Below are 22,209 nucleotides of genomic sequence, written 5' to 3' on the forward strand. Positions count from 1 at the left end.
TTTTGACCCAGCAACGATGAAGGAACGGCCAATATATTTCCAAGTCGGGATGGTGCGTGACTTGGAGGGGAACGTGCAGGTGGTGTTGTTCCCATGTGCCTGCTGCTCTTGTCCTTCTGGGTGGTAGAGGTCGGGGGTTTGGGAGGTGCTGTCTGGAAGGCAGTGAGCGGAAACAGAAGGGACACTCAGCAAGCTGTCTGGAAGTAGAGGGTGGATGTAATAGTGAGTCGATGTCCTTTGGCTCAACAGATGTTGGGCAATAAAGCAATCACGTGCATCTGAAACACATACGAATGAAGCAATCTCCTTCCCCTTTCCTCAATACAAACAGGAAAGAGACAACTCAGTAGTAAGTAGCTTAATTTTTCTTTTAAGAAAGCTACCGACCACCTCCCTGTCCCCTTCACTCTGACTCCTTTGTGCACTCAACACTTACGCCTCTTTCACTGTTGTTCCTGTTTCGTTATTCATCGGCATGAGCAGTTTGGTTGACAAGCCCCTGGTCAGCAGAATTGTGATCCAATTATGAACGCATGTAGGGTTCACTGTACAGCAGCTGCAAGACGCCCACAGCCCTGGGGCTACCAGCCAAAGGCTGTGAAGAGCTCACACGTCCTTAGCTAGAAGGTGAAGAAAGAAAGAGAGGGGTGCTGAGTCCACGTACTCTCTTTGACTGAGATCAGCTAACTCGATAAGGATTGAACTGGGACCTTCAGATCTGTGGCTTAGTCGCAGGAGGTGCATTTCCCCACCTGGCCATCGGGAGGAGCTCCATGCAGACTTTTTATTCCACCTGAGATGGAATCTGTCAGACTTCTAATTAAAAAAAACAAAGTATAACATTTGGGGAAAACACATTAAGAAGTGATACATCTGACAGGCGATGCAAGTCTTTGCTCACCTCACAATTTCTAATTCCCTTTCCTGCCCTGACAGGGAGGGGGAGAACTCTTTGGAAAGAAAGACATGCATTTCTATAGCACCTTTCACCACCTCAGGACATCCCAAAGTGCTTTACAGCCAATGAAGTACTTTTTGAAGTGCAGTCACTGTTGTAATATAGGAAACCCATCAGCCAATTTGTCCACAGCAAGATCCCTCAAACAGCAATGTGATAATGACCAGATGATCTGTGTTTTTTTTTAGTGAGGGAAAAGGCGGAAAATCGTGAAGGGAAAAGACCAAGGGACAAGCCACTTGTTTATATTGGCCGAAGAAATAAACAGCAGGAGGAAGCTTCGCTCTCAAGGAGTACCTATAGTCAGTCATTGGTTGAGAGGTTAATCATATTAAATGACCGGAAGTCCTCCCAATCGGGCAATCGGATTGTACTTTTGGCACAAATTGGAATGTTCAAGAAATCCCTCGAGCTTAAAGTTATTGTGTTTTTCATCTGTTTGAAAACAAATCGTGCACTGGTTTACGTTCCAGGGCAGCCGCTGAATGCTCCATCACATGGCATGTACGGAAGCAGTCCCTCGACGAGTCAGCGGGTTAAGTCAGTGGGAGCTGGGTCATACAAACCAGGATGGTCCAAGGTTCCATCTCCGCTCTGTACTGTGGGCAGCTGATCTCAGCGGTCGAAGGTTAGGGAGAGGAAAAATCAGCCACCAGTTTCTGCAACTGTGACAGCCGTGGCTCAGTGGGTATCACTCTCGCCTCTGGGTCAGAAGGTCCAAGTTCCAGTCCAGAAACTTGAGCACAAAATCCAGGCAGACACTCCTAGTTCCAGTGCTGAGGGAGTGCTGCACTGTCGGAGGTGCCGTCTTTCGGATGAGACGTTAAACCGAGGCCCTCGCAAGTGGATGTAAAAGATCCCACGGCCACTATTTCAAAGAAGAGCAGGGGAGTTCTCCTTGGTGTCCTGGTCAATATTTATCACTCAAACAACATCATAAAAAAACTGATTATCTGGTCATTTTCACATTGCTGTTTGTTGGGGGCTTGCTGTGTGCAAATTGGGTGCTGTGTTTCCTACATTACAACAGTGACTACACTTCAAAAGTACCTAATTGGCTATAAAGCACTTTGGGACATCCTGAGGTTGTGAAAGGCACTGTGTAAAGGCAAGTCCTTCTTTATGTCTGAGCCCAGACACTGAATTATCAGTTAGCTGCTTAACCTTGGAAGGCATCATAGGTGAGCCCAAACCTGACCTGCATAAATGTACACTTTCCATCAGGGGTCAGTGGCCAGTGCAGAGGTTTCATTTTATTTTCAGGTTTTATTTTATTTTAACTGTAACACCAATCTCTCAAGTGGGGGGGGCTTATAACCCACAACCTTCTGACTCAGAGGCAAGAGTGTTACCCACTGAGCCATAGCTGACACATACATTGTAGCAGGAGAGGAGAGAATTAGCCTCCTATTTAAAATAAAAATTATATGTGAAAATCCCGATTGCATTGCAGTTATTTTCCTTATCTATTTTTTTTTATTGTTGGCTGTTCAGTCTCCACGTCTCCTTTGGGCACTGGCTGATATTTGATCTCTGCGAGTAAAATTAGAATGTGATTCATCCTGTGTACGCACCCAAACACTGCAGCCTCAGATTCTCTCAGCCATGGATCTGTCGGCTCCTCTGCACCTTTTCTGTGCGATGTGGTGTGTTTTACAGCCTGTGAACCCAGCAACAGACCACCGTCAAAATGAAGGTAAGAAAGGGTATTTGGGCTGACCTCTAACTGACCTCTCCTGTTTGAGTCAGGCCAAAGATGAATTTATAATGAGGTTTATATAAAAAAAAATGGACCAAGGTTGATAGCGATCATCTTTTTGCAATTAACCTTTTCAGTACTGACTGAGGATTGTGGCAAAGTATCAGCTGTGGCTCAGTGTGTAGCACACTTGGTATTAAGTCAGAAGGTTGTGGGTTCAAACCCTACTCCAGAGACTGGAGCATAAAATCTAGGCTGACACTTCAGTGCAGTACTGAGGGAGTTTTGCACTGCTGGCGGTGCTGTCTTTTGGATGAGACGTTAAACCAAGTCCCTGTCTCCGGTGGGCGTAAAGAATCCCGTGGCACTCTTTCGAAGAAGAGCAAGGGGAGTTCTCCCTGGTGTCCTGGCCAATATTTATCCCTCAAACAACATAACTTAAAAAAAATGATTCTCTGGTCATTATCACATTGCTGTTTGTGGGAGCTTGCTGTGCACAAGTTGGCTTCTGTGTTTTCTACATTACAACAGTGACTACACTTCATTGGCTGTGAAGTGCTTTGGGACGTCCTGAGGTTGGGACGTCCTGAGGTGGTAAAAGGCGCTGTATAAGTACAAGTTCTTTCTTTCCAATGTGCTGGTTCCCTCGTGCAGTTATGGTGAGGCCAGACACCACAGAAAAGGCAGGGGGAAAATAACACTGTTAGATTATTTTCTACTCATTCAAATTCTTGACTTAAGAAGACTTACGAGAAAACAAACAAAATCTCTGGGCAAGCTCTGACACGGTGAAGAAACTGAGATTTCTCCCAACTGTCTGCCTGTCTCCTCTGGTTAATCCGCTTTGAGAGCTCTTGTTTTAATCATCGTTCACTGTCTCCCTAACTCTGCAAACCGTTAGTTCACCGAGAATCTTGGTGAGTGATTTCCTTCTGGGCTCTGCTGATGCCACTGGGTGTTAGGCGATAAGTGAGAATTATTTCCACTCCCTGGGCTTGAGAAGCAGCCCCAAGTCCCTGCCCCTTGATGGTGCAAGAAAGAAAGAAAAAAAGAAAGACTTGCATTTCTATAACGCCTTTAACAACCTCAGGATTTGAAGTGCTTTTGGAATGTAATCACTGTTGTAATGTAGGAAACGAGAGCTGTAATTGAGAGCGTGTCGTGTGAGGTGCTGTGAGTGCGATCCCGTCACGTGACACCCCGTACTGTAGGTATCTGTGCGCCAGTGTGCAGTGGCCCTGTAGCTGCAGCTGAATTTGTGAAAGTCTTGAGCATCATGTCGGTGCCACTTAGACTAGACTCCCACATTCTCACTCATTAGGGTCCCCATCGAAGCCAGATCGAGAGGGGGCTAGTGCATTGGATCAAAATGATTTTGAGGCTGTTAGCTTATTTTCCATTTGTTCTTTGTGCGAAAAGGGATGTGCAAAATTGTCTACATGTGTGGCAATTGAAAACTCTTTGGTCTGTGGTGTTTAACATTACTGGGTGGCCACTCTCTAAACCGGAGTCTCCGGCTCAAAACTGGATTACCCTAATGCCTACACTCAATCAAACACTCCCAGGGCAGGTACAGCACAGGTCAGATACAGAGTAAAGCTCCCTCTACACTGTCCCATCAAACACTCCCGGGGCAGGTACAGCATGGGTTAGATACAGAGTAAAGCTCCCTCTACACTGTCCCATCAAACACTCTCAGGGCAGGTACAGCATAGGTTAGATACAGAGTAAAGCTCCCTCTACACTGTCCCATCAAATACTCCCAGGGCAGGTACAGCACAGGTCAGATACAGAATAAAGCTCCCTCTACACTGTCCCATCAAACACTCCCAGGGCAGGTACAGCACGGGTTAGATATGGAGTAAAGCTCCCTCTACACTGTCCCATCAAACACTCCCAGGGCAGGTACAGCACAGGTCAGATACAGAATAAAGCTCCCTCTACACTGTCCCATCAAACACTCCCAGGGCAGGTACAGCACGGGTTAGATATGGAGTAAAGCTCCCTCTACACTGTCCCATCAAACATTCCAAGGCCAGGTACAGTACAGGTTAGATACAGAGTAAAGCTCCCTCTACACTGTCCCATCAAACACTCCCAGGGCAGGTACAGCACGGGTTAGATACAGAGTAAAGCTCCCTCTACACTGTCCCATCAAACACTCCCAGGACAGGTACAGCACGGGTTAGACACAGAATAAAGCTCCCTCTACACTGTCCCATCAAACACTCCCAGGACAGGTACAGCACAGGTTAGGTACAGAGTAAAACGGTCCTTGATAAAAATGGTCAGTTTAGACGGCTCCCTTGATATCTCTGTATGTAAACGGACTGCCCGATGTGGTACTAACCCACATGGACCAGGAAGCTTCCTGTTTCTATCCCTGGTCTGTGCTGGGTGAGCTGATACCAACTAGGCTATCCGTAAGGGTGGGATTGGCCTCAGCGTCTCTGGGTTAGGGAGGGAAGAAATCAGCCTGGATTCCTGCTCCTGGTCACTGGACAGCAATTCCTGCTTGAAAGTGGATGCATGGGGGCATTGAGTAATGACAGGATCGGGCTGGGCAGTGAAGCCTCCCCAGGGATGAATAGCCAGCAAACACTCAATGCCTGGGCTTGCACCTGAAGTTCAGCTACCTGCAAAAGGTACCACAGGCCGGCCCGTATCCCAGCAAGTCAGGAGAGACTGTAACAGGTCGCAGTAAATATATTTGGCTTTATGCCAAATTAGTTTTACTTCCTGTCCTCCCCCGCAGCGACACTTGCGCACACTTCCATGTACATGCACTTATACATATACACGTGCACAGACATACCAATGGACTTGTACAAATACACACAAATGCCCTCTGACACAGTGACACTGGGAGAGTTTATCTTTCATTGTTGGCGCTGTTCTCAATGGAATTCTTTCTCTTTGCAGTGGACGTGTTTGACTCGAGAAGCAGAATCAAACTGTTCGAACCTAATGCAAAGGTAAGTGGTGAGTAACTCCGACCCCCTCCCCTTCTCGGTGTCCTTTCCTTCCCCCGCGTTAGGCAATTTTTCACTTTATTCACTGAAAAAGTTACAACAATTTGCATTTATTGAGCACTGCTCATCCAGGAGAATGTCTGGCTATTTAACAAGGTGGTGGGGGGAATATATCAAACACTCCCAGAGCAGGTACAGCACAGGTTAGATACGGAGTAAAGCTCCCTCTACACTGTCCCATCAAACACTCCCAGGGCAGGTACAGGGTTAGATACAGAGTAAAGCTCCCTCTACACTGTCCCATCAAACACTCCCAGAGCAGGTACAGCACAGGTTAGATACGGAGTAAAGCTCCCTCTACACTGTCCCATCAAACACTCCCAGGGCAGGTACAGCATGGGTTAGATACAGAGTAAAGCTCCCTCTACACTGTCCCATCAAACACTCCCAGAGCAGGTACAGCATGGGTTAGTTACAGAGTAAAGCTCCCTCTACACTGTCCCATCAAACACTCCCAGGGCAGGTACAGCACGGGTTTGTTACAGAGTAAAGCTCCCTCTACACTGTCCCATCAAACACTCCCAGGGCAGGTACAGCACGGGTTAGATACAGAGTAAAGCTCCCTCTACACTGTCCCATCAAACACTCCCAGAGCAGGTACAGCATGGGTTAGTTACAGAGTAAAGCTCCCTCTACACTGTCCCATCAAACACTCCCAGGGCAGGTACAGCACGGGTTAGATACAGAGTAAAGCTCCCTCTACACTGTCCCATCAAACACTCCCAGGGCAGGTACAGGGTTAGATACAGAGTAAAGCTCCCTCTACACTGTCCCATCAAACACTCCCAGGGCAGGTACAGGGTTAGATAAAGAGTAAAGCTCCCTCTACACTGTCCCATCAAACACTCCCAGAGCAGGTACAGGGTTAGATACAGAGTAAAGCTCCCTCTACACTGTCCCATCAAACATTCCCAGGGCAGGTACAGCACGGATTAGATACAGAGTAAAACTCCTAGTGATGTGCCTTAGCTCCAGTTCTAGCCATCCTGTTAATTCTAAAAGCTGCCCTGTGATTTGCATCCACAGTGGTCCGACAGCAGGTTTGCCTTGGAGAGTAATTCGTCCCATTTGGTATATCAAAGCTGCCCGATGGACACCAACGTTCAGAAACAGTCCCTGGTCTTGTGGACCGATCGAATCCCCATCAAGAACGTTCACCACCTCTTCCTGGACCTGAAGTTTGCTCTCGAGGGCCTGGAGGGCTACACGGAGAGCTTCAATGTGTACTTCTTCCAATCGGAAGATGACTATGCTAGAGCCAGCGTCCGACAATCCGTAAGGGTCCCGATTGAGGGAGAAAAGCACTTTCCCAAAGAGTACCTGGAAGGGCCCATCGACTGGAATAAGATGAGGAGGACACTCAATGTCGTCACGGGGGAGAGCCTGGGTCCTGTGCACCAGTCTGGGTTTCAGCTGGGCTTTGATTACGTGGGGCCCTGCCTCCTCCTCAGCTCCTTCAGGGTGTATTACAAGAAATGCCTGCTGAGCCTTCACAGCCTGGCAGTGTTTCCTGAAGTCACGGGCAGCGGTGAGCTGGTCCTCGGCCAGTGTGTGAACAACTCGATACCACAGGGGATCCTGCAGAGGCGGTGCGGCACAGATGGTGTATGGGGGCCACCCGATGGTAGATGCATCTGCAGAGAGGGTCGCCAGGTCATAGGGGATTCCTGTGAAGGTAAGGGCTACTTTACCCATCCGTTTCCCCCACCACCCTGGGGTTACGGACATTTTTTATATTCCGTAAACTTCAGGTCATCCAAAACTCTGCTGTCCCGTATCCTAACTCGTGCCAAGTCCCGTTCACCCATCACCCCGTGTTCACTGACCTACACTGGCTCCCGGTCCTTGTTTTCAAATCCCTCCGATGCCTTGCTCCCTCCCTATCTCTGTAACCTCCTCCAGCCCTACGACCCGCCAAGATCTCTGAGCTCCTCCACTTCTGGCCTCTTGCCCATCCCCGATTTTCTTCGTTCCACCATTGGCGGCCGTGCCTTCATCTGCCTGGGCCCTAAGCTCTGCAATTCCCTCCCCAAACCTCTCCGCCTCTCTCTCTCCTCCTTTAAGACGCTCCTTAAAACCTCCCTCTTTGACCAACCTTTTGGTCACATGTCCCAATATCTCCTTCTGTGGCTCGGTGTCAATTTCTGTCTGATAACGCTCGTGTGAAGCACCTTCGGATGTTTTACTACGTTAAAGGCGCTATATAAATGCAAGTTATTGTTGTTTTGCAAGTTTTCTCTCCTCCTTTCCCAAAGGCGCTGATTCTCGCTGGGGTAAGGGTTCCACGGGTACGAACTTCTCTCCTGTGACAGATCCTAAATGGCCGTTCACCACATGTGAGCCCAGGCAATGAGTGTGAGCAGGCTACTCGACATTGGGAGGAATTGCAGCCAAGCATGAACCTGTCCTCGCCCCAACCTCCCCACAAATGTACTCTCCAGCAGGGGAGTCCCTGTAATAGGGATCAGTACCTGCAAGTCAGGCTGGTTTTCCCCTCTCTCGCCCAGGACTACCGAAGCCAGTTTTAGCACTCCGACCCTCGCCCGAGCTGAGATCAGCTAACTCAGATTGGTGATGGAACTTGTAGCCATCCTGGCCAGTGTGCCTCAGTCCAACCTCAGAGGGGTGCCACCTACTGCCACTTTAGTTCCAATTAGGAATGTCGGCCTCAGCTCAGTGGTTGCGCTCTTGCCTCTGAAGCAGAAGGTTATGGGTTGAAGCTCCACTCCATGCCTTGAGCACACTGGCACTCCCAGCGCCAGTACAGAGGGAGCGCTGCATTGTCGAAGGTGGCGTCTTTTGGATCAGACGATAAACCGAGGACCAGTCTGTCCTCGCGGGTAGACATAAAATATTCCATGGTGCTATTCGAAGAAGTGCTGGGGCGTTCTCCTTTCAACCAATATCACTAAAAACAGATGACCTGGTCATTTATCACATTGCTGTTTGTGGGATCTTGCTGTGCACGAATTGGCTGCCGTGTTTCCCTACATTACGACGGTGACTACACTTCAAAGATACTTAATTGGCTGTCAAGCAATTTGGGACATCCTGAGGTGGTGGAAGGCTTTCTACAAATGCACGCCCCTTCTCACTGAGGGCCCATGCCCACCAGAAGCTGACTGGAGACTTGCCTGAAACTCGTTTCACACCAGACCAGAGGCGACTCTTGACACCAGTGCATTTTTGGCAGTGAAGTGATTTGATTTTTAAAGTGTGGAGTCATTGCTCCAGATCTGTGGAAAACCCAGAGGCACAGCTGAAGCTGAAAGGGCAATGGAGTGACACAGAACACAAAAATCCCACCCCGCCTCCTCCCTGAGGTTAGCAGCTCGTTGCTGGCTAACCTACCCGGCTCAGCGACAGTGGCAATTTTAATTTAAATGGTGCGAGATACACAGTCGAGAAGAAGCCTTCACTACAAGGGACTAACTGTTCCAGCACAAGGAGGTGTTCACACATGAGCCTGTAACCAGAGGGTAGAACAAGAACGGCGCAATGGGTGCATTCCCCCTCCTCCCGAGATTGTTGTCTTTCCACTTTGAGCTGGGAAACTCTGAGATTTATTTTGGTTCTGGTTGACTGAATCCTCTGATGTGCATCCCTTCCACAACCTGGCCCTGTTCCTGAGTACTAATGACCAATTCCAAAGGAAAGTTCTTAATTTATCAGCAGTGACACAGCCTAGTCACATTCCCCATGCCTTGAATATGGAGCAAGCTGCAGTGATTAGACACTGGCCTTTCTCTTCTAAGGCCTGGATTCAGATGCAGCCAAAACTAATGAGATGAAAACCTCTTTTGTCAGTTGGCAGTAAAAGCCCAATGTGATGTAAGTTTGGGACAGATTCAATGCGGTTCCCAACGAGCATGAGCCTATAGCTAATTCAGCACGAACAATCTCACTCAGAGAGGCCACAGGACGGGAGTGAGAAATGGAGAAATGGCACCCTTGTGTAGGGTTGCCAACTCTGGTTGGACATATTCCTGGAGGTTTCATCACATGACCTCCTGCCTCCAACCGCCCTGTCCCCACACTCCCGCCATTGGTCACCCGACACGTCCATCTTCACAGCGACCCACCTTCCCACAGCCAACTGGAAAACGAAGAGACTCTTTGTCACCTGATTGGATGAATCTTGACTGTCAGTCAAACCACCATTCCCCCCCACCCCCATCTCCAGTATTTTTGGAACGAAAAAACAAAAGTGTTTAAGAAAATTTAAAAAACACAATTTTGTTTTTAATGCCCCAATGATTTTTCTCCTGGGTTGTGCGCAGCAGTGTCTTGGAGATTAATCTTTAATTCCTGGAGACTCCAGGACAATCCTGGAAGGTTGGCAACCCTACCTTAGTGTTGGAGAAGGAGTACATCTGAGCCTGAGACAATGGAGAGGGAGCTTTCCTCTGTATCTGACCCGTGCTGTACCTGCCCTGGGAGCATTTGATGGGACAGTGTAGAGGGAGCTTTACTCTGTATCTAACCCGTGCTGTACCTGCCCTGGGAGCATTTGATGGGACAGTGTAGAGGGAGCTTTACTCTGTAGCTAACCTGTGCTGTACCTGCCCTGGGAGCATTTGATGGGACAGTGTAGAGGGAGCTTTACTCTGTATCTAACCTGTGCTGTACCTGCCCTGGGAGCATTTGATGGGACAGTGTAGAGGGAGCTTTACTCTGTATCTAACCCGTGCTGTACCTGCCCTGGGAGTGTTTGATGGGACAGTGAAGAGGGAGCTTTACTCTGTATCTAACCCGTGCTGTACCTGCCCTGGGAATGTTTGATGGGACAGTGTAGAGGGAGCTTTACTCTGTATCTAACCCGTGCTGTACCTGCGCTGGGAATGTTTGATGGGACAGTGTAGAGGGAGCTTTACTCTGTATCTAACCCGTGCTGTACCTGCGCTGGGAGTGTTTGATGGGACAGTGTAGAGGGAGCTTTACTCGATATCTAACCCGTGCGATACCTGCCCTGGGAGTGTTTGATGGGACAGTGTAGAGGGAGCTTTACTCGATATCTAACCCGTGCGATACCTGCCCTGGGAGTGCTTGACACTGACAAGAGTCCCTGAAATAGAAAAGTGTTCCATTCCCAGCACTAGCATCCTACACCCTGATGGAATTTTTTTAAAATTCCTGTAAACCAGGGATTAAGGTGTGTCTTTCACACCCACTCTTGCTGCTCTAAGTTGCTTTCCGTCTGCTGTCTGTTAGGCGCAAGGGATGAATGCAAACTGCAGCCTTTCTGGTGCCTGTTGTTTGATTCAGCGTCGCGTCTTAAACTCTGGGCTTTTTAGGTGAAGGATGAACGGCAGGTATTTGATGTAGTGTTGCAATAAATTACATTCTTAAATCATGATTGATGTTGATACTGACAAATGGTATGCGTGAGCTCTTCCTTGAATTAAAAAGTCCTTAATGAGATCACATTTAATAGTCTGTGTACGCACTGTTGCTCCTCACTGTGCTGAAATCAACACTCACCACACCGTCTCCTACTCTGACTCATTGTTTCCCAGCACCTCAAAAACTGTGAAACTCCTCACCTCTCTCAGTCTTCCCTAATTTCCACTATCTAACAGGTCTTCAAACCTAAGCTTGGTGTCACATAATCACTGCTCCTTGATGTACCTCATCTTCTCTCTACTCCTATATAAGTACATGTCTTTCTTTCTTTTTTCTGTCTGTCAGAGGGCACCAGGTGAAGTGGTCTGATACTGGGGAAGGGTGAACATTGGCCATCTTCAATGGGTCGAAGTTGCGCTGTGCGATATGATTAATAAACGTGTTAATGTATCTGTAAGAGTTGCCTTGTCTGCCATTTCAACAAAGGCACGGAGCTATTTATTTGAGCCGGTTTTGAAGTTAAAAAGAAATTCTGTCAGTCGGTCGCACCAGTACCTACCATCACCTCGCGAGAGAAACAAGTCCCAGCAAGTCCCAGCATCTTCCAGTCACCTCATCTTCTCTCTACTCCACCTCTGGCGTCTCTTCCAAAAATATCCCACCTGCTCTGGCTGGATCAGGCGCTGTGGAATCTGGGCATTTGGTCAGTTGCTGAGACCGCACTTTTCCACCTCCGGAACATTGCCCGCTTACACGCACTCCCTCCGCCACTGAAATGCCAATCCATGCCCTTATTGCATTGTGGGCGGGGGGGGGGGTGGGGGGGCAACCTCTCGAGTGCTTTCTTCACCGACCCTCCCCACTTCTGCCATTTGCAAACTCCAGTTAATCCAAAACTCTTTGGCCAGCGTCTTCTCACTGACAAGGTCAGCCACTCCCGTCACCGCCGTCTTTGCCAAGCTCCCTGTGCTCCAACGTATCATTTTCAAACCCCACCAGAGCTCCGTCTCACTTTACCTCCACCCGAGTGATCCACTCTACCTGTACGTTCCAGCACACACCCTCTGTCTCTGTATTGCAGCTTGTTCCTCATTTCCTTCTCCTTCTGCCACTACACCCCTGTCCTCTGGAATTCCCTCGCTGAATTATTCTACGTCACCAGTCTTTCAAAAGTATCTTAAAACCTCCTTGATCGTGCTTTTGGTGCAGCTCCTTTTAATTTCTCCCGTCCCCGCTCCGTGTTTTCTTCCTCCTCTTTGTTAAGCGCCCTGAGCTGTTCTCCTATGTGAGGGACACTGTAAAACATGTGGGAGTAAATTTTCGTCTTCACTGACTGGGCAGGAATTGGGCGAGGCACATCGCACGCCCTTTATAGTGTCAGCTGTGGCTCAGTTAGTGGCACTCTTGCCTCTGAGTGGATTTGAGTCCCACTCCAAAAACTTGAATACATAATCCGGGCCAACACTTCAGTGCGGTACTGAGGGAAAGCTGCCCTGTCAGAGGTGCCGTCTTTTGGATGAGGCCTTAAACCGAGGTCCTGTCTGTCCTCTCAGCTGGACATAAAAGATCCTATAGCACTATTTTGAAGAAGAGCAGGGGAATCCTCCTGGTATCCTGGCCAACATTTATCCCTCAACTCACAACTAAAACAAATGACAGATGATCTCGTCATTCATCTCATTGCTGTTTGTGGGACCTCGCTGTGCACAAATTACAACAGTGACCACACTTCAAAAGTACTTCATTGATTGTAAAGCGCTTTGGGACATCCTGAGATCGTGAAAGGCGCTATATAAATGCAAGTTTTTCTTTCTTTTATACAACACACATGATTTTCTTTCCATTGAAATCGCTGAAGATGAAAATTTACCCCATGTTGTTTTCATCCTCGGTGATGTCGTGCACTCTGGAACAAGGCCCATCACTGACGTTTCCCAACAAAGAGAAATACAGTTGTCCTTTAAACGCTGACCTACTGGTCTGGCAATGCCTCAATTTTAAAAATCTCCTCCTTGTTTTCAAATCCCTCCCTGGCCTTGTCCCTCCCTATCTCTGTAACTCCTCCAGCCCCACAACCAACCGAGATCTCTGCGCTCCTCCAATTCTGGCCTCTTGTGCATCTGCGATTTTAATCGCTCCACCATTGGCAGCCGTGCCTTCAGCTGCCTGGGCCCTCAGCTCTGGAATTCACTCCTTAAACTACTCCTCCTCTCTCTCCTCCTTTAAGGACCTTCCTTAAAACCTACCTCTTTGATCAAGCTTTTGGTCACCTGTCCTAATATCTCCTTATGTGGCTCGGTGTCAAATTTTGTTTGATAATTGCTCCTGTGAAGCGCCTTGGGATGTTTTACCATGTTAAAGGCTCTATATAAATGTAAGTTGTTGTTGTACTTCCCTTGTGACCCACTAGAGGGAGGTTATTTAATCTCCCTTGAAAATAACGAAGATTGAGGTCCTGGGAAAGAGTGAGTCAGAATGGAAGATGGCAGAACGCATCTTAATTTCAACGCAGTGAAGAAGAAAATTGTGCAGGACAAGGTATATGGAGCTTAGGAACAAGAAAGGAAAGTTCAGAGGAGTATCAATATAACAAAGACAATAAAGGTTCCAGAGATTGGCGGTTCAAGATGAGACGAGAAGCTTTTTCTTGTACCCTGTCCAGGAGTGAGAGAAACGAGTTTCAAAGGCCTCCTCAGATATAGGAACAGGATTAAAGTCTTGGACAAACTTCACACAGTGGTTTCCCAATCCCGGTCTCCTTGCACATATCAGGGTATGTAACACAAAGTATGGCTGTCTGTACAAACCTCATCAATCTCAATTACAGACTGTAGGAGGTTGTGTTTGGCATAATCGTTGGGGTGAATATTTCAACACCCAGTGGTCACCACTCTAAACATGTTCTCATTCAGAGGCTGTGACTGACAGTAATGATGGAATAGTTACGCAATTCATGGAAGTACTCATGAATACTGGAGTCTGGTTTCAAACCTCAATTTAAAAACTCTCAAATCTTCATAAGTTTGTCCAAGACTTTAATCCTGTTCCTATATCTGAGGAGGCCTTTGAAACTCGTTTCTCTCACTCCTGGACAGGGTACAAGAAAAAGCTTCTCGTCTCATCTTGAACCGCCAATCTCTGGAACCTTTACTGTCTTTGTTATATTGATACCCCTCTGAACTTTCCTTTCTTGTTCTTAAGCTCCATATACCTTGTCCTGCACAATTTTCTTCTTCACTGCGTTGAAATTAAGATGCATTCTGCCATCTTCCATTCTGACTCACTCTTTTCCAGGACCTCAATCTTCCTCCCTTCTTCCTACAATCCACAGACTTTTAAAACCCAATCTTGGAGCCAACTGATGTCTACTTCTTGATTTACCTTGTCTTCTTTTTCATTGTTTTCAACCTTGGTGGTCGCCATGGATCTCTACACATTTTCCCACGTTTACTATTTTATATGCTTCTATAAGATCACCTCTCAGTTGCCACCTTTCAATGATGAAAAGCCTAAGTTTTTCTAGTCTTTCCTCATAACTCATACCTCTGACACTGGGATTCAGCCTTGTGGCTGTTCTCTGCACTGTCGTCCGTGCTTCATTGTCTACCCTCTGCACTGACAACCCTTTAGACAGGACATTAAACCGAGGCCCCATTTGCCTATTCAGGTGTATGTTAAAGATGCAATAATGTCAGCCGCGATTCAGTTGGTGGTGCTCTCGCCTCTGAGTCAGAAGGTTGTGGATTCAAGCCCCAGAGACTTGAGCACAAAATCTTGGCTGGCTGGACGGAAAGCAACTTAGAGCAGCAAGAATGCGTGTGAAAGACACATCCTAACCCCTGGCTTATAGAAATTTTTAAAAGATTCGAACAGGGTGTAAGATGCCAGTGCTGGGGATGGAACATTTTTCTATTTCAGGGACTCTTGGAGGTGCCGTCCTTTCGGATGAGACATTAAACCGAGGTCCCGTCTGCCCTCTCAGGTGGACGTAAAAGATCCCATGGCACTATATCGAATAAGAGCAGGGGAGTTCTCCTCGGTGTCCTGGACCAATATTTAGTCCTCAACCAACATCTCTGAAAAAAAAGATTACCCGGTCATTACCATATTGCTGTTTGTGGGACCTTGCTGTGCACAAATTTACTGCCGCATTTCCTACATTACAACAGTGATGACACTTCAAAAAGTACTTAATTTGGCTGTAAAGCGCCTTGGGGTGTACCGAGGTCATAAAAGGTGCTATACAAATCCAAGCCTTTCTTTCTTTCTTTATTGTTGTTGGAGGAAGACCAGGGGGTTCCATAGTCCTGGTCAACCAACACCACCAGAAACAGATTAACCGTATGAAGAATGATTACAGCATTTGCTATGTAGTAATAGTCACCGCATTTCAAAGTAATTAATTGTTTGAAGTGGTTTGAGATGCTACGTCTTTTTAACAATCCTTACTCCAATTTGGTTTCATGTTTACAGTTTATTAATTTGTTCCGTCCCTCTCACAGCCTGTAAAATAGGATACTACAAGGACACAACAGGGGATGCAGTCTGCACAAAATGCCCTGCAAACAGTCACACTGACGCTGAGGCCTCCGTCTCCTGCCCATGTTTGAGTGGTTACCACAGGAATGAGACGCATCTTCCATCGGCTCCTTGCATTGCCATTGGTAAGATATGTTGGGCCAGGAGCTGACTATGTTGGACAGGTCCTTGGTGTGGGATGTTCACACGTGAGAAGTATGTCTGAGGCACTCGCTCATGGCGAGAATGTAAGCGAGCGTAAATGCCGGAAGCTGGATCTATCTCGTGGGTGAGGAGCGATGGTCTGTCTGTGCTTTAACGCATGTTTAATATCCTGGTGCTATTGATACAGCTGCTCCAAGTCACTGATTACCTGCAATTATTGCTAAGCCACATCTTCTGATCACCAAGGAGCCAATCAACTGTAGCTCAGTAGGTAGCACTCTTGCCTCTGAGTCACAAGGTCGTGGGTTCAAATTCCACTCCAGAGACTTGAGCACAATATCTAGGCTGACAATCCAGTGCAGTACTGAGGGAATTTTGCTCTGTCGGAGGTGACGTCCTTCTGATGAGATGTTAAATCAAGGCCCTGCCTGCCCTCTCAGGTGGATGTAAAAGATCCCATGACATTATTCAAATAAGAGCAGGGAGGTTCTCCCCAATATTTATCTCTCAACCAACATCACTAAAAACAGATTAATCTGCTCATTAATCTCATTTCTGTTTGTGGGAGCTTGCTGTGCGCAAATTGGCCGCCGCGTCTCCCACAATACAACAGTGACAACGTTTCAAAAATACTTCATGTCCTGAGGTCATGAAAGGCCCCATATAAATGAAAGTCTTTCTTTTTTGTTTCGGTCCGAGAGCACCAGGGGAGGTGGTCTGATGCTGGGGAAGTGTGAACATTGGCCATCTTCAATGGGTTGAAGTTGTGGACGTGTATATCGTTATCGCTAATGGACGTGTTAACATATCTGTACGAATTACCTTGACCGCCACTTTAACAAGGGCACTGAGCCATTTATTTGAGAAGGTTTTGAAGTTTAAAAACAAATTCCGTCAGTCAGTCGCACCAGCACATACCATCACCCAGCGAGAGTAACAAGTCCCAGCATCTTCCATTCACACGGGTTGGGGTCCTGAGGCAGGAGACCACGGTCTCATGGGAAAGGCTCCCACCTAGTGGGGAGAGTCAGTAAGCCTGATGTCCTGTTGCTTCGGGCTGGGACAGTAGGTGATATCATGAGTCTGTGGTATTATGTATTTATGGGGGTGACTCAAAAGTGACTCAACCTCTGGACTATATTTAACTGCAGATCCTTAAAAATGCATAATTTGGAGCTCATGTAGCAAGTGCACAACCCAGCATCCTGCTGAGAGAGGATGTGTAGATTAGTTTTGAACCCAGGGCTCGTTATTTTACCAAGCGTGTCACCAAAACCCCTCTTGAGAGAGGAGATCTCCATTCCCTTTGTCTGGGCTGGATTTGAAGCATTTTCTTTACTTTCTTTGGGGGTATGGACGCGTTGTAGAACGAGCTGCCAATTCGCTATGAGCCCCTTTCGCGCTACTAGTGTGGACCAATTTCACTCCCTTTAAGTCTTGGTTTTAATTCCCCACCGCCGCCCCCCCCACCGCCCTCCAATTCTCCTCCCTCCTCTCCTGAAAGTGCGGCTCTTGATGAGATACAGTCCCACGGGCGCTGGCAATCCTCCTATTCTTCCCGCAAGCAAGAAATCTTCATCCGTGATTCTAGACAGTGAGTGTTGACATGCTTTTCAGCCATGGGGTGGGCATTGCAATCATGCCCAATCCTGTCCCCACCCAACAGCTACACATGGACACTCTGCAGCAGGAGTCACTGGATAGTGATCAGGAGAAGGCAGCTGGCTGATATTTTTGCCCTCTCCCTAGCCCAGAGGTGTTACATAAAATTACATAGAATTTAAAGCACAGAAACAAGCCATTCAGCCCAACTGGTCTATGCCAGTGTTTATGCGCCACATGGAAGATGGTAGTGGTTGTTGGAGGCCAATCATCTCAGCCCCAGGGCATTGCTGCAGGAGTTCCTCAGGGCAGTGTCCTAGGCCCAACCATCTTCAGCTGCTTCATCAATGACCTTCCCTCCATCATAAGGTCAGAAATGGGGATGTTCGCTGATGATTGCACAGTGTTCAGTTCCATTTGCAACCCCTCAAATAATGAAGCAGTCCGTGCCCGCATGCAGCAAGACCTGGACAACATCCAGGCTTGGGCTCATAAGTGGCAAGTAACATTCGCGCCAGACAAGTGCCAGGCAATGACCATCTCCAACAAGAGAGAGTCTAACCACCTCCCCTTGACATTCAACAGCATTCGCCGAATCCCCCTCCATCAATATCCAGAAACATTGACCAGAAACTTAACTGGACCAGCCATATAAATACTGTGGCTACAAGAGCAGGTCAGAGGCTGGGTATTCTGCGGCGAGTGACTCACCTCCTGACTCCCCAAAGCCTTTCCACCATCTACAAGGCACAAGTCAGGAGTGTGATGGAATATTCTCCACTTGCTTGGATGAGTGCAGCTTCAACAACACTCAAGAAGCTCGACACCATCCAGGACAAAGCAGCCCGTTTGATTGGCACCCCATCCATCACCCTAAACACCCATCACCCTTCAACACCAGCACACAGTGGCTGCAGTGTGTACCATCCACAGGATGCACTGCAGCAACTCGCCAAGACTTCTTCGACACCACCTCCCAAACCCGCGACCTCGAACACTTAGAAGGACAAGAGCAGCAGGTACATGGGAACAACACCACCTGCACGTTCCCCTCCAAGTCACACACCATCCCGACTTGGAAATATATCGCCGTTCCTTCATCGTCACTGGGTCAAAATCCTGGAACTCCCTTCCTAACAATATTGTGGGAGAACCTTCACCACACGGACTGCAGCGGTTCAGGAAGGCGGCTCACCACCACCTTCTCAAGGGCAATTAGGGATGGGCAATAAATGCTGGCCTCGCCAGCGACGCCCACATCCCATGAACGAATAAAAAAAAAGCTTCCTCCCAACCATCTTCATCTAAACCTATCAGCATATCCTTCTATTCCTTTCTCCCTCATGTACTTATCTAGCTTCCCCTTAAATGCATCTATGCTATTCGCCTCAACTACTCCATGTTCCACATTCTAACCGCTCTCTGGGTAAAGAAGTTTCTCCTCAATTCCTTTTTTAAAATTCATTCATGGGATGTGGGCCAAGTTGCGCCGGTGATGGAGGGAGTGAATGTTTAAGTTGGTGGATGGGGTGCCAATCAAGCGGGCTGCTTTGTCCTGGATGGTGTCGAGCTTCTTGAGTGTTGTTGCAACTGCAATCATCCAGGCAAGTGGAGAGTATTCCATCACACTCCTGACTTGTGCCTTGTAGATGGTGGAAAGGCTGTGGGGAGTGAGGTGGTGAGTCACTTGCTGTAGAATACCCAGCCTCTTACCTGGATTTATTGGATTTATTAGTGACTATTTTATATTTATGGCCTTAGTTTTGGATTTCCCCCACAAGCGGAAACATTTTCTCTAGGTCTACCCTATCAAACCACTTCATAATTTTAAAAACCTATCAGGAGCGTGTGGGATATATTAGAGTGTTACAATGAGGGCTGTGGGGTATATCAGAGAGTTACAGTGAGGGTTGTGGGGTATATCAGTGTGTTACAGTGAGGGGTGTGGGGTATATCAGAGTGTATTACAGTGAGGGGTGTGGGGTATATCAGAGAGTTACAGTGAGGGGTGTGGGGTATATCAGAGTGTATTACAGTGAGGGGTGTGGGGTATATCAGAGTGTATTACAGTGAGGGGTGAGGGGTATATCAGAGAGTTACAGTGAGGGGTATATCAGGGTGTTACAGTGAAGGGGTGAAGGGTACATCAGGGAGGTTACAGTGAGGGGTGTGGGGTATATAAGAGTGTTACAGTGAGGGGTTTTATGCCTCTCTTGCGTTTCTGCTAGTCTGGATTGTGCCCTTGCTCTGTCTGCTCCCTCACATAGGATTTAATTCTTACTTCTGGTTTGTTTTCATTCTCTAACTGACCCCTCAGCCTTCCCTTTTCTAGAGAAAAGAGCCCCAGCTTGTTCAATTTTTCCTGATAATTTCTAACCTCTCATTTGTAAATCTTTTTTTGCACCTTCTACAGTGCCTGTATATCCTTTTTGTGCACAGTACTCTGGTCTAGGGAATTAGGGGTTACGGGGAGCGGGCAGGAAATTGGACATGAATTTAGATTTGAGGTTAGGATCAGATCAGCCATGATCTTATTGAATGGCGGAGCAGGCTCGAGGGGCCGATTGGCCTACTCCTGCTCCTATTTCTTATGTTCTTATGTTCTTATGTTCTAACCAAAATTTTATACAAGTTTAACATAGCTTCCCCGCTTTTCAATTCTATTCCTCTAGAAATGAACCCCAGTGGTTGGTTTGCATTTTTATGGCCTTGTTAACCTGTTGAGTCCAATTGTAACCTCCCTGACACCGTGTTGAGTAAGCTTAGCTAACTCACCAGTGCTCTGGAGGTGAACCTGGGACCTTCCTGAATGCAGTGACTCCTTACCATAGCATACAGTGCATTTACCACTGAGCTCTTGTAGGAGTTATCTAACTTTTAAAATTTTACCTGTCCTCTTGGATTGTTGGCCAGCTAATCGGGTCATGTGAAACACATAATCTGTGCACTACTAATAAGCTGTTATGTTGCTCATTATCCGCCCTCCCCTGATGGGTTTGTGTTGGTATCCTACAGAGACTGAGAATCAATTCCTCACCACCAGGAATATCGCACCAGGAGAGGGTGACAGTGGAGCTGTACAGACCGGGGTGGTGCTGGCAGCTTTTGGAGGTGGACTGTTGGTGACAATGCTCGTCATTGGCCTGGTCGTCAGTTGGAGAGTGAGAACAAAGCAAAAGTAAGAATTAAATCCTGTGTGGGGGAGCAGACAGAGCATGGGCACAAACCAAACTAGAAGAAACGCCAGAGAGGCATAAAACCCTTCATTGTAACACTCTTATATACCCCACACCCCTCACTGTAACTCTCCCTGATATACCCCACCACCTCACTGTAACTCACTCTGATATACCCCACACCTCTCACTGTAACTCTCTTATATACCCCACACCCCTCACTGTAACTCATATACCCCACACCCCTCACTGTAAATCACTTATATACTCCACACCCCTCGCTGTAACTCTTATATACCCCACACCTCTCACTGTAATTCTCTGAAATACCCCACACCTCTCACTGTAACACTTTGATATACCCCACATGCCTCACTGTAACACTCTGATATACCCCACACCCCTCACTGTAACACTCTGATATACCCCACATTCCTCATTGTCACACTCAGATTTACCCCACACCCCTCACTGTAACACTCTGATATACCCCACACCCCTCACTGTAACACACTTATATAACTCATACTCCTCGCTGTAGCATACTCTGATATACCCCTCACTGTAACTCTCTGATATTCCCCACACATCTCATTGTAACACTCTGATATACCCCACACCCCTCATTGTAACTCTGATATCCCTCACACATCTCATTGTAACACTCTGATATACCCCACACCCCTCATTGTAACTCTCTGATATCCCTCACACATCTCATTGTAACACTCTGATATACCCCACACCCCTCATTGTAACTCTCTGATATCCCCCACACATCTCATTGTAACACTCTGATATACCCCACACCCCTCACTGTAATTCTCTGATATACCCCACACCCCTCACTGTAATTCTCTGATATACCCCACACCCCTCACTGTAATTCTCTGATATACCCCACACCCCTCACTGTAATTCTCTGATATACCCCACACCCCTCACTGTAATTCTCTGATATACCCCACACCCCTCACTGTAATTCTCTGATATACCCCACACCCCTCACTGTAATTCTCTGATATACCCCACACCCCTCACTGTAATTCTCTGATATATCCCACACAAATGTAGTCTTCTGGTGAAGCGGGGTTAGAAGGCGGTCGGATAATTGGACCAGGGTACGTGGGTGTAATTCAGTCCCCACTTTAAGCTCAAACATTCTGTCATTACATTTTCATATAATACTTTGTTTTAAATCATTATTTCAAGTTAAATTGCAAAACTTACAGCAATTTGAGAAGGAGAATCGTTTGGTGCATCAGAGTTTCTCTGCAGTACAAGCTGAGGAGCTGGGAGAAGCAAAGTTCAGGTGCTATAGCGCTGTGACTGGCGGTAGGGTATAATTACAATGTGACAAGTTTACATAGCCAATTTCCATTATAAATATGGACATAGGAATTTACAATGGGAAAAGCTGATACAAATGTGTAACAAAAAAAATGACAACAAGCAGTGAGGTCTTACAGACAGGAAGTGCACGTAAACATAATATTGTTAATATATTATAGATAGATAGTTCAATAAATTGGTGTTCATTTCCCAGGTATAAAATAGAGAACAGTTCGCAGCTAGTACCACTCAATACAGGGAGGACCTATAAGAAGAAAACTGAAGAGGTTAGATGTAAGTAGTCTGGCACGCTGTCTGATTGGCCCTGGTTTAGTCAGACTATGAACAATTTGAAAATTTGCTTCAGCTGAATACATTGCCAAT

General features: G+C 47.2%; 1 protein-coding gene across 1 annotated transcript in view; it reads left to right on the forward strand.

Annotated features, from left to right (window-relative positions):
• Nucleotides 1-2,572: 2,572 nt before the first annotated feature.
• LOC137306417 (tyrosine-protein kinase Mer-like) overlaps nt 2,573-22,209 on the forward strand; it is a 34,079-nt gene continuing 14,442 nt past the window's right edge. The window contains exons 1-6 of the mRNA XM_067975598.1: nt 2,573-2,654; nt 5,580-5,632; nt 6,716-7,364; nt 15,535-15,696; nt 20,333-20,495; nt 22,040-22,119. Of these exons, the coding sequence (XP_067831699.1) occupies nt 2,600-2,654; nt 5,580-5,632; nt 6,716-7,364; nt 15,535-15,696; nt 20,333-20,495; nt 22,040-22,119 (1,162 nt within the window). The 5' untranslated portion in view covers nt 2,573-2,599. The remainder of the gene's footprint in view (nt 2,655-5,579; nt 5,633-6,715; nt 7,365-15,534; nt 15,697-20,332; nt 20,496-22,039; nt 22,120-22,209) is intronic.

This window comes from Heptranchias perlo, chromosome 43 (assembly GCF_035084215.1).
Source record: "Heptranchias perlo isolate sHepPer1 chromosome 43, sHepPer1.hap1, whole genome shotgun sequence".
NCBI classification, from domain to species: Eukaryota; Metazoa; Chordata; class Chondrichthyes; order Hexanchiformes; family Hexanchidae; genus Heptranchias; species Heptranchias perlo.